Source organism: Leguminivora glycinivorella, chromosome 1 (assembly GCF_023078275.1).
Source record: "Leguminivora glycinivorella isolate SPB_JAAS2020 chromosome 1, LegGlyc_1.1, whole genome shotgun sequence".
NCBI classification, from domain to species: Eukaryota; Metazoa; Arthropoda; class Insecta; order Lepidoptera; family Tortricidae; genus Leguminivora; species Leguminivora glycinivorella.
In genome coordinates, this window is record NC_062971.1 from 2,713,101 (window position 1) to 2,726,961 (window position 13,861).

The following is a 13,861-nucleotide window of genomic DNA, read 5'->3' on the forward strand; positions in this document are numbered from 1 at the left end:
ATGAACTTACTACGTGCGTATTGGAAACTCGAAAATTTGGGACACATTTTTTTATCGTCGGGATCGAATCACCTCGTGATTCTGGGAAGAATGAGCCCAAACACGTCCAGATCTGGTGAAATTCGATATTCGAGATTTAATTTGGAAAACGCCCAATTATCAATATCCTTATTAATTGAAACCTTATCGCACAGTCGACTCTACAACGCCCGCGGAAAAAAAGGGGGTGGTAAAATTCTTAACCCCGTGACCTGTGACCGTGGGCAATCATACCTACGGGTGCCTTTGATAGAGTACGGCAGCAAAGAAAGTGGTTTACCACTTTTCGACTCTATAATATATTTAACCACATAAGGTCGAAAAGTGGTAAACCACTTTTTGGCTGACTGTACCTACGTTACTAGACAATATAAAAAAGGGTACTTATGCCATTTTAGATTTTAGTAGACAGCTAATTGTTTGTGAGCGCTGCACGCTGTTCATTGTCACCATACAGTGAGTGTTATTTTCCGTGTCGTTTACGCTATCGAGTAACGGATTCTAAAACGTCAAAATCTCATAGTAGGTGTATAATGATGAGCCGCATAATCCGCGCAGACCTGACAGCTTGATGCATCGCGCCATTTGCTGAACATGCGGACTGTCCAATGGCGAACTGATTTAACTGGGCTATTGGACAGTGGTATTGGATAATGGACGTGTTATTAATACGCCGATTTGTGTTCTAAAAGATATTTAGTCAAATAAAAATAGGTATAATATTAAAACAGGTAGTGGTTTGGCTTTCTCGTTGTGGCCCCACGTTGGGCGCCATATATGAAAATGAAGTTTAATAACAAATATACGATTTTTTTAAATGTTTGATTGATTCATCATCCTCCTTGCGTCATCCCGGCATTCGCCACGGAGTGTGAGAGCCCGGGATCCTCTTTAACAACTAATCCCAAGATTTGGCGTACCTAGGGACTATTTTTACGAAAGCGATTGCCGTCTGACCTTCCAACCCGAAGGGTAACTAGGTCTGATTGGGATTAGTCCGGTTTTCTCACGATGTTTTCTTTCACCAGAAAGCGACTGTAAAATATAAAAGAACATTTAGCACATAAGTTACGACAATCTGATTGGTACGAGCAGGGGTTCGAACTCGCGACCTCCGGATTGAAAGTTGGACGATCTTACCGCTAGGCCACCAACGCTTTTTATCGAGTAACGTATTCTAATACGTCAAAATCTCATGGTAGAATCTGTATAATGACGGGCCGCATAATCCGCGCAGACCTGACAGCTTGATGCATCGTGCCATTTGCTGAACATGCGGACTGTCCAATAGCGAACTGATTTAACTGGGCTATTGGACAGTGGTATTCGATAATGGACGTGTTATTAATGCGCCGATGTGTGTTCCAAAAGATATTTAGTTGAATAAAAATAGGTATAATATTAAAACAGGTAGTGGTTTGGCTTTCTCGTTGTGGCCCCACGTTGGGCGCCATATATGAAAATATTCGAAATGGCGTTTAATAACAAATATACGATTTTTTCAATGTGTGATTGATTCATCATCCTCCTTGCGTCATCCCAGCATTCGCCACGGCTCGTGAGAGCCTGGGGTCCGCTTTAACAACTAATCCCAAGATTTGGCGTAGGGACTATTTTTACGAAAGCGACTACCGTCTGACCTTCCAATCTGGGTCTGATTGGGATTAGTCCGGTTTCCTCACGATGTTTTCTTTCACTAGAAAGCGACTGGAAAATCTAAAAGAACTTTAAGCACATAAGTTCCGAAAATCTGATTGGTACAGTCAGCTGCAGAGAAAAGGAGCCCCCTGCCATACAAATTTGTATGCAAGGGGGTACTTTTCTCTGCAGCTGACTGTACGAGCGGGGGTTCGAACCCGCGACCTCTGGATTGAAAGAAACGATCTTACCGCTAGGCCACCAGCGCTTTTTATGGAGTAACGTATTCTAATACGTCAAGCTGTATAATGATGGGCCGCATAATCCGCGCAGACCTGACAGCTTGATGCATCGCACCATTTGCTGAACATGCGGACTGTCCAATGGTGAACTGATTTAACTGGGCTATTGGACAGTGGTATTGGATAATGGACGTGTTATAATTAATACGCCAATTTATGTTTTAAAGGATATTTAGTCGAATAAAAATAGGTATATATTAAAACCAAAGAGGATCGAGTATTACAGAGAGTTACTGTCGAAGTAAAATGTGTAATCACAGTGTATGTATAGACTACCATCTCTTGACACAGGCTTAAAACTTTTGAACTTCAGTTTTGACAATTTGGTCCATATTCTTAGCTTGATATGTGTTAAAATGTCAAGTATTAATATTAGCGCCATCTAGCTGAGCGTACCCCAAAGGTGTAATGCCATCTAGGCCACCGTACCTTTTTCTGTATGGTACTGAGGTACGTTTTTTTCTTAGACTTTATCTGTCTATACGGAGTTATACAGGGTGATTCATGAGTCGTGAGCAGGAGTGAACAGGGTACTGGGGAGGGTCACGCTGAGCAACTTTCATAATGGGGCAACACTGAATTGTGATTATTTTTCTTAACTATGACTTAATTGATAAGTACTTAATTGATAGCTAATTATCAATTACGTTCTAATTATGACTTAATTGATGATTAACTATCAATAAGTCATAGTTAAGAAAAAAAAAATCACAATTTAGTGTTGCCCCATTATGAAAGTTGCTCAGTGTGACCCTCCCCAGTACCCTGTTCACTCCTGCTCACGACTCATGAATCATCCTGTATATGTCTTTGATTAAAACGGATGGTGCTTTGGTTGTCTCATTGTGGCCCCTCGTTGGGCGCCATATGAGAAAATATTAGAAATTACATTTAATAACAAACGAAAGCTGTTTTAATATTTTACTGGGTATAATATCTTTTATTATAATTATTTTTTTCGCTTATGCTTATTATGCTTATTTCAATTCTGATCATCCAATTATATTTGACGTTTTGAGTGAACATCAGGTAGTTTTCTTGTTGATGCAGTATCTATGCGATGTATTGAGTAATATACCAATCGACAGCTACGGAACCCTCCCAAATACGTAGTTCAATACTCACTAGGCTGATTAAAAAAAATCTAAGTGAAGATTCCAGAAAAAAAATATACAATCTTAAAAACGCCCTTACCGGAGTTCGCACTTCCCAAAAAGTGATAAATGTGACGTTAATTTAAAAAGCAGCTTCTAACATTTGTCTCCTCTTTCCAGGCCGCCCACAGCCCACCTTAACCTGGCTGATAAACAACAAGCCAGTAGAAGACCACACTCTTCTCAAGAACGACGGGAAAGTCATGGTGTCTCGTATCACCGTCAGTGGTGCTGAGCGAAGCTGGCTGAACCACACTGTGCGCTGTCAAGCGGCCAACACTCCTTTACTGAGTCCGCATGAGAGAGCGGCCAGGGTTGAAATGCATTGTAAGTACCAATTTGCAAGACTTCATTCTAACGTATAGCCACACCCTAATCTGGCTGATCAACAACAAGCCAGAAGAAGAGAAGACCACACTCTGCTCAAGAACGACGGGAAAGTCATGGTGTCCCGTATCACAATCAGTGCGCTGAGCGAAGCTGGTTGAACCGTCCGGTGCCAAGCTGCTAACACTCTTTTCTGAAACCGCATGAAAGAGCGGCCAGGGTTCTCAACCGCACTGTAAGTACTAGCTTTTATCTTAAATGTCCGGCTTATGACCAATTTCAAGAGCCAGTACTTAAACAACACTGCGTTTATAAACTGTGATCTGTCTTTCCTAATTACCAAGACTTGTGGCTATGTTAAACCATTTGGCAGCAGTCTTCAAAGATTTGTCCACACATAAGTTTATGCGAGACGACTGTCTCAATATTTTCTTCGTTAAATCGTTTTGACTCAATGTAAGTATTAGACAATAAAATTGTGCAAATATACAATTTCATCTATAAGTCAATGATATGACATAGGTTTAAGGTTCTAATACAAACTCAAGGGAAATATAAGGGTCTCCAGGCTCTCAAGCAAACCGCATTGAAATAAACGAATCCACATTATTAGCACCAATCTTCACAACACATCGGCACAGTCATTTAAAAGCGCGCGTCATTTGAAAACATCAGATTTGGGGGCAGGCACTCGTATCATTCTCTATTTTTTTTTAAGTGAAACTTCTAACGAACATTTCAACTGACAGCGTTAAAATTTTAACGCTCAGTGTTGCCACTTCCAGCTGACAGCGTTAAACGTTTGTCGCTCAGTGTTGCCAACTCGAGTTTTGAAAAAATGCTAGACTGATGCCAATTTTTGAAGTGAAACACTTGAACTTGTCCGTATTTCATGAGACTATGTTTATTTTTCAAGAATTTGAGCAATGGGCAATGTAAAATATTTAAAACAGTAAAAATATGGAAGTAACTAAACGCAAAAACTTGACAGTCACTTGACAGAGTGGTTATTAAGGTTATTTTGATTTCCACATTACGAAGTTTCACTTCTTCTGGCAAGTTTCATTAGTACCTATAGATTTGAGAATTTGACTGAAACTCAAGCAAACCGCATTGAAATAAACAAACCCACATTATTAGTCACCAATCTTTACACCACATCGGCGCAGTCATTTAAAAGCGCGCGTCATTTGCGTATACATCAGATTTGGGCGCAGGCACTCGTACAAAGGGCTCGATGGTTCGGAATACGAAACACTTAGTGACGGGGCAACCCGTTCGGGAAATATTTATTTTGTAAAATAAAATATTCAAAGATAGTGCAAGCTGGTTATATTGACTAAAATACTGCATACAAAAAAACAGGAGCCAAATAATTTTGTTTACACTGTTTTAATTAAAACATTTTTGAGTTTCAAGTTGAATGCTGTTTAAAAAGCTCTTGTAACAAATTATAATTACTTATGTAGGTATTAGCAATATTTCTTCCATAATGTTCCTCTATAAAGGTACGTGCATTGCAGTATAACAGTGTATGGTAAACTCACGCACGCCTAATTGACAACATTTCAAAAGTTTCAATGTCCCTAAATCGAAAATCATTTCGAGATATACGCCTGTAGATCAAAAAATATATTTTTTTAATATTTTTTTCCTTATTTTTAGTAAAAAAATCTTAAAGATAGAGCTGAGTCAGACTATTCAGAGCTGCCACTATAACCAAAAAAATCTTCCGGTTGGGATGTCACTTGAGTTTGACTGTGACACTTATCATCGCTAGTAGTATGGAGATTAGAGGTAAGGAGCGGAAGCTTTAAGTTTCAGAAGTGCAGATATAAAACCAGGTGGCGCTTCAATTGCAGGTACATAAGGGTTTGACACGTCATTTTCGACTGGTCTACTTTGACAGATGTCTCTCCTTATACTTCTACATTCCATAGCTCATATTTGTTGACAGTGACACTTGACAGGCAGACATCTCGGACTGTTTAAGCTGACTGTTAAAACTTTTTTTTGGAATGATTTTGTCGTTTTCTTAGGTGTATGAAACAACACATGTGACGTCAAAAAGCCGTGTCTTGATGTTTGTAACTTACGCTCTTTCTCTTCGAAGTAGTAATAAAAAGGGATTTTCGCATTAAAATAGCAGTTTTTGGGAAAAATAAAAAAATACGTGTATCTTTAAATATTGAGTTCTTTCAAACCAAACAATAAAAAGTAGTAGTCGAAAATATGAAATGTTGTCAATTCGGAATACGTAGTGCTTCAAAGCGTGTATCACCGAATTAGGCGTGTCACCGAATGAGGCGAGTTCACCCTATAGGAAGAATCGTCACTAATCGGATTACGCTGAAATTAGCAGGATACCTAGCCAAATAGACTAATGCTTACGACAATATCATTTTCGCAGCTAGCTATCTCTGCGACACTGCCAGACTGCGTTTCGTCTAGCGTCAGCAATTGTCATTTCGGCTAGGCCGGGAGGAATCGGACATAAAGTAGAAAATGATCCGTTAAATTCTAAACATATTGTTAATTTTTCCTATATTCGCATATTCTGAGGATACTCGCAAATTCACATCACTACACAGAAAGCAAACAAACGAGAATCACTGTCTAAAAAGACCACACATCCAAACAAGATACATGGCGCTTAAATCCTTTTCAAACTTACTATTTCCCGCGATATACGAGAGTTTTAAATCTCTTAAGTGGCCTCGCGATGGGAATTTATGGTACTCTCAGGAATAACGATTTAAACCTGCTTTGGAATGGGTTTAAAGTTTCACAGGTGACATTTGTTTGGTTAAGGTGTTCCTATTAAAAGTTCCATTATCTGGGTTATTCATGTGTTTGCAGATTCTGAGACGTTTACTGTGTTCCTTTTAAGATAATACGTAGGAAGCAGTCAATTTTGGTGTTGCTGTTAAGCCATAGAGAATACTTAAGTAAGGGATAAATTGTAACTCCATACTAAATGCGATTATTTGTATAGGCATAGTTATAGTGACAACTAGCGACAATCGCAGGCCAATTACGCGTCAAATAGCGTGAATTACCAGTACCCACTACTCGATACTAGGTGTCAACAGTGCTTGTCTGCCAAAAAATGTATATTAGAACAATACTGATTAATACTATTGTAATATTAGCTAAAAATTGGCGAGTATTAGATTTCGTTCTGATAATTTACGCTAGTTGACGAGTGATTGACGTGTGATTGTCGCTAGATGTCACTATTACTATGCCTATAAAAATAACTCGCTAAGTTAGTTAGTTACAACTCTTCCTTTAGGTACTTACAACACTACGTTAAAACGTAGCTTAACACATAGAGAACTATGTGTTAAGCTACGTTTTAACGTAGTGTTCTGAACAGTTCTGAGCGATCATTCAATGAAGAGGCACACTGACATTTTTATCCCACCAGGCGGCGCCTGTGCAAGTGGCTTAAGCATGTCACTGTCATTGATATGTGAGAGAGAGAAAAAAATCATCTTCTCGCTCTCACGTATGAAATTGTTTATCTGTGCAACGAACTAATAACCCGACAATACTACTACTAATAACGCGTGGCCCGACACGCTCTTGGCCGGTTTTTTTTTTCCTTCGTAGTTTCACGGAGGCTCACGACGTGTTATTTCTATTTCAGTCAATCTCAGTGCAATAATTATTACTTTGATTGAATTTACACCAATTTTAGTTGTCGATACAAGTTTGATAGAGATACACGGTCGAATAAAATCATGACACTACTCACACTACCAATATTTTGAAGTGTCAAAATACCTACTCATAAAATCCTGTCAATAGAAATTAGTAGTAGAATAAAATAGAATAGAATTATCTTTTATTTAACATCAGTTTGGACAAATATAAGAGAGATAAATACAACACAATCTAGATGTTAAATTCGGAGCCCACTCAGCATATTATTGCCATGGCAAGCCGAAGCGCTGATTACGTACATTGTACAATAATCAGTGCATAAAATATCGTTTGAAGCACTAATTTATTCTTTTATAATTGTAATGTGGTCAAAATTGATTTATAATATATGTAAACATGATGGATTTAGCTGTATTTGATGAAGCACAATATAATTTAAATACACGATTTGTTTACATTGTTTGCAAATTCTATTGAAGGCGACTTTTAGACGTGTTTTAAATTTTATGTGCCAATATATTGCCACTGTCCACTATAAAATTAAGTATTTACTTTAAAACCATACATTCTTGCAACAATAACGTCCCACCGTACAATCGCGCGATATTTATGGCGCTCTCAGAATAACGACTTAACTCGATTTGTGCAGCCGTATTTTAAACGCAGTTGTACGGACACAGAGCGTAACAGATGGGTATAGCGATGGTCTAACTCAATTTTAGGTACCGTCCCAGTATTCCTAGTAAGGTACGCTTCCATGCGATGTCAAAACTGAACTGCTATAATCTTCATGCATTCAAAAGGAACCGGGAATTCAGTATATTCAATTCAAGAGTTTCTATTCTAATGTTACTAACAGATGGGATGGTCTATCTCAATTTTAGGAAGCGTTCTAGTATTCCTAGTAAGGTACGCTTCTATGCGAGTTCTAAACCGAGCTGCTAGAATCTGAATTGAAAAGGAATCGGTGACCTTCTGGCTAGCCAACTTCTCTTGTTAACTAAAGGTCTTGAAGATCGTATCAAAACTAAATCAATGTCATAGTAATCAAAATCGAACTGACCGTCGAGTTCCTCTTTTCGATTTAGTGTATTTAGACCTATGTATGGCAGACATGTAATTTTTTTTTTAATATGTTTCAGAGTACCTACTTCGTTATTTAATGTTAAAATTATCCTATGACATCGAACGCCAGACTTAAACACAAGTAAAACCAAGGAGTTTCACCACAAGCTCATTTATCTCACAAAATTATCTCACCAAAACAGACTACATTAGTTATATCTATCAGTCTAGCCATTTATCTAGCTGTATTTCTCTTGAGGTAAAACATTTAATAGATATTTAGGGGTATTTATAACTGTTAGTGAGACCATTAAGCCACGTAGCCAATATAAACGACTGTCACTGTTGAACCATTAAAAAAAAAGCGGCCAAGAGCGTGTCGGGCCACGCTCAGTGTAGGGTTCCGTAGTTTTTCGTATTTTTCTCAAAAACTACTGAAGCTACAGCCGCGTAGCGTCTGTGATTGCCGCCCGGGGCCGATCACCAATTTTGCCGATATGCCGCCCCTCTTATGATCAACAATTCAACATATCTAGATTATTTGGTCATTATACTCGTAAGTGCGAGTTGCGCTATCGTTGTAACTTGTAAGGGCTTCGTACACCACAAGAAGGGGCCTCGTTTTTTTGAAGGCACTTAAATCATTTTTGAGAATAATTTAGGTAGATTTCAAGAGATTTGGTAACTCCTTTCAGCGGCAGAGAGTGAAATTTGAGTTTTCTTTCTTTTAAGTCCGACTTACGCTTGACTGTAGATTTATAATAGGCTTTCCTGTGTAATCCATAGATTGAAGGCTTTCTCGTGTATTTTTTCTGTGAATTTTTTACCTATTTTCTTAAATTACTTGAAAATTACTTGACTTATAATTATTTGAGAAAATATTTTTGAAATACTTATAAAAAGCTTTTTCATTTGATATGTAACACAATAGAGTTTAAAAAACTTTAATTTTTAATTTTCATTTTTACCAACCAAAAGTGACCCCTACAATTAAATTTTCTTAATTTAAATTGCTTGTCCGTCCTTGGGTCACCGACATATGTGTGCCAAATTTCAAGTTAATCGGTTCAGTAGTTTTGGAGAAAATTGGCTGTGACAGACGGACAGACAGACGCACGAGTGATCCTATAGGGATCCGTTTTTCATTTTTGAGGTAATCCAAACCAATAGCTTTTGTCTTTTGTTCCTACTAAAGAAGACGGTCAACCAAATCTTGGTACTAACAAACGGCAAATTTAAAAATAGACGGCTCAGCGGCTAGTTAATTTCTTGAAACGCGTGCCTTCCTAAACCTTGGCGTTGGCGGAATCATCGACGAACCATATTCTAACACTTCAAAAAAATATTGAAAATATAGGGGCGAAGGTTAAATTCTCATAGAAAATTTAAATTTCGCGCCTTTTTAGGGTTCCTTACCAAAAAGGTACAAATAAAAGGCCCTTATATGGTGCGACTCTGTCCGTCTGTCTGTCTGTCTGTCACACTATTTAATATCTCGAGAACGTTAATCTCTACAAATTGAAAGTATATTTTTTTAAATGTATTAATATTAATTACAGAAAATGGCCAAAATAAAAGGGGGGAAAACTATAAATTTCAAATTTACTCGGGCAAGTGGGGTATCGTTAGAAGAAACTCAAACTATACATATCAAAACTATTTTTTTCATAATTTTTTTGTTGTGGAAAAAAAAATGTTTTTGAAAAAAAAAAAACTTTTTTTTTACTTTATAAAAAATCCTTCCAGATTTACATTTTCAATTTGAACACTCTTGCGGGTGTTTATTGTACCTGTATTTTTTACAGAATAAAAATGAAAGCTTTTGCTTTCAAAGAGAGGAAAAATGGTTAAAATCGGTTCACACAATAAACAATTATCCCATAAAAATCATCCTCCATACTAGCTCGCACACATTAGTTTACTTAATTTGCCGAAAGATATCGCTGTACGTTGAACGCTCATTTCCTACATCGCATTTATCCTGATATAATGAGGTCGCTTCAGGAGCGTCCTTACATGTCGTAAACTATTGAAGTCGAGTTGTGATTTTCTTTGGACGTTGTCTAACAATAAAATTGTATATTCAAATATTACTTATGTGGGAATTGAGTCTTGAGGGATTAAGGGCCGGTTGCATCAAACCATGTGTCATCGTTAAAGCGTTCGTTAAATTTTATTGTATGGGAACCAAAGACCTTTACAGGGGACAGCTCAATCACATTTTTTGCCATACGAAATTGAACCTTATTACTGAAACAGAAAGTCGATCGTATCAGACTAGCGAAAACGGTCCACATGAGAGGGCATTGTTTGGGCTGGTGTCCCTCTCGCACGTGTTGCCAGTGTTAATGAGGTTCCCATAGTAGTAGTATTTTTATCTGTATATTACCTGATTTTATAACTTCTTATATTATTTTAGTGTTATATTCAAACTAGGGTTTCGATATATTTCAAAAAATTGGAAAATAATTATAATGTAATTATTTTGATGCCAATAAATCAAAGATTTGTATAATTAAAAAATACCTTCAGTTGGGTATTAGTAGATTTGGTAGTAACTTTGAAAATTGACTGATATCCCCAATTTATGACAGTGATGACGTCACTGAATAATGTTGACACATTGTTGACATTGTCAGTAAGTGCGAGAGGGACACCAGCCCAAACAATTACCTCTCATGTGGACACACTTTTTGACCTAACTAAACAATCTAGTTTAATAATTCTAAATCTATGATGGGAACTTCCATAGACGTTTGTTGCGTGACGATGATGTGTCTGTCAAATGTGTCGCTTAACTTCAAAAGTGGGTAAATCCATTCTGCTAAAAGGTTTATTTTATATAAAATGTAATATGATCTGAAAGATAATTAACCTTATAGCAGAATGGATTTACCCACGTTTGAAGTTAAGCGACACAAATGTGGTTGATGCAACTGGCCCTTAGTCAAGTTTGTAGAGTTATATGAATAACATTTGATGATTCAACTATTGAAAGTTTGTACGGAACCCTCGGTGGGCGAGTCCGACTCGCACTTGGCCGGTTTTTTTAGTGCTAAAATTTGGTTGACCGTCTAATATTACTCGGTGGCCTTAGCACAAAGCTAAAGTATTATTGTTTACTTACTCACATAACATACGAGAAATATTTCAAACTTGGAACAAAACTATTCAACATTCAATTCAAATTCAAAAATACTTAAAATAGACACTTACCCAATTTGACAATAAGTGAATTGAATATCAATCCACAAATCAAATGTAATATTTTCCTATTATAATTAAACTTAGCACTAATTGCAGTTTTTAAAATCGAAACTTCGGAACAAAATGACGAATTTTGTTTGCTCAACTCAAGTATTCATCTGTCGTAAGTACAAAAATGTAAAACTCCATTCATTACAAAGTAAGGCTTAACAGTATGACGATAAGGTGTTTTATCGTGTAATATAGCTGCCATACTTTTTCGAACATTCGCCTATAGTTCGTGGAAGCTCGGCGGCTGCTCGGCAGCGTGCGGCCGCTCGCGCCCCCGCCCCGCGTCCCTCGCAGCCGCCGTGGTGCATTCGGCGCCAGCACAAAACAGAGAATTGGCGCGTTTCTCAGCGCGATTTGAAAAATGTTGGTCTCATAATTAACAATTTTATTTATTAGGTTCCGTAACAAAAAGATACAAAGGAACACTTATGGTGCGACTCTGTCTCTATGTATGTTATAATTTTTAATTGCCGATTTTGCCGCCCCCTGTCATGTGCCGCCCGGGGCCATGGCCCCCCCGGGCCCCCCTCGCTACGCCACTGCCTTTCAGGACTTATCGAAGATACTATTAAGAGACGCCACCGGCGACCGAAGAGCTGGCAGCTTCCTCGCTCAGCGTATTAGCTTGACAATCCAGCGAGGAAATGCTGCCAGCGTCTTCGGTACTATGCCCAAGGGGCCGTTTTTAGATTTACTTTAGTTTAATTTTAGTTTTGTTTAGTTTAATTTAATTTTTATTTTATTTTATTTTAAGTTTAATTTTAGATTTAATAGTTAGTTTTATTGTAAGATAATTTTATGTCCCTAATGTTTTATTATGTTATATATTAAAGTATTAAAGCACTTATATTATTATATATTTTGTCCACAGTACGTCCAACATCAGTGGCTATCACGGACAAACCAGGGCAGATGTCAGCAGACACAGAAGTCACTCTGGTCTGCGTCAGTCACGGCAGCAGACCGCCGGCTCAAATCACATGGTTCAGAGAGAACAGGCGGTATACTAGGGGGAAGGTAAGTTTTAAGAATATTTGCTAAATGTTAAGTATGTGCAATTTTAGTAGCCATGATACGAGTAGACAATGACAAACCAGGACAGTGTGCGTAGCTGAATACACAAAAGCTCACGAAACGAAACACGCACGACTACCTTTCGCGGCGTTTCGTTTTCGTTTCGCGTCGTAGAAATGCCATTGGCTACGGGGCCTGGACAGATGTCAGCAGACACAGAAGTCATTCTGGACTGCGTCAGCTATGGCAGTCAACATTCATTAGACCATAACATAAAACTAATAAGCCTTACACTGGAGCATGTTCTAAACACTTTGACGAACTGATCACATCGCGACCATGTTTTGTAATAATTACAAGACTTGGAGGACTTGACTTAGCCCCCTAAAAAATAAAGCATAGATTGTAAAAAGTTCTCTTTTCCAGCACAACGACTTCTCCAACGACACGACGTCGATCAGCCGCCTCACAATCGTCCCGCAGCCGGAAGACGATGGAGCGGTCATGCGGTGTCGCGCCGACAACGCCATACTACGTACAGCTCTCGAGGACTCCTTTAAAATGAGCGTCGTTTGTAAGTTCAATTTTTTCCCTTAAAATGGCATGCTTGTTGATTTTGGAAGTAGTCACTTGAAACATATTTACAAATATTTTAAGCGGGTTACTCACGTGTTAAGTCGATATAGCGTTCGACATGTTCCGATCCATTTTCGAGGATCTTTCTCAACAGTAGCGACCCCGCCTTTACATGTCGAGAGCGCGCCGCATACTGCGGGCGTGTGCGCGGCTAATTTCTATAGCTTCCCGTATTTTCCGCTGAACGACACACTCGTGAGTAACCCGCTTAAAATATTTTTAAATATGTTTGAGTCTCACGGGAGTTTTATAGTTAAAATTGTACTTGAAACTTTAAAATTTACCAAACTAAACGGAGTTCATAACGGCCGATGACGGACTTGAAGTTCCAGATACTGCCAGAGTGACAAAGTTTTCTGAAAGACCGTAGCGAAATTTTACTTTAGATAGGGAAGCATGCATACCCCATACATGCAGCCCCATGCATGCATGCAGGCATGCGGCCCCGGTAGGCCTAAGAAGCGCTGGCTGGACGTCGTGAGAGCGGACATGCAAAAGAACAATCTCACGCCTAAGGATGTCGAAGACCGGGCGAAGTGGAGAAGACTGAGCAGGAAAGCGGACCCTGGCGCTAGGCTGGGAAAACGCTAGGTTAAAGAAGACAGGGAATCATGCATTTTGGTGTCGGAGACCTATCCATTTCGGGTCCTTATCCCCCAGCAGTTAGTAAATACATATGAAGTTTGAGATTGACATTTGGTGTCAAATGCAGTCAGCCATTCTGTCGTCAGCGTCACAGTTTCAGCGTTCTGTTTTGAT

General features: G+C 38.5%; 1 protein-coding gene across 1 annotated transcript in view; it reads left to right on the forward strand.

Moving 5' to 3' along the window:
- Positions 1 to 13,861, forward strand: part of LOC125229156 (hemicentin-2-like) — a 308,679-nt gene that overhangs the window by 260,783 nt on the left and 34,035 nt on the right. The window contains exons 6-8 of the mRNA XM_048133942.1: positions 3,254 to 3,460; positions 12,324 to 12,469; positions 12,893 to 13,040. Coding sequence (XP_047989899.1) covers positions 3,254 to 3,460; positions 12,324 to 12,469; positions 12,893 to 13,040 — 501 coding nt within the window. The remainder of the gene's footprint in view (positions 1 to 3,253; positions 3,461 to 12,323; positions 12,470 to 12,892; positions 13,041 to 13,861) is intronic.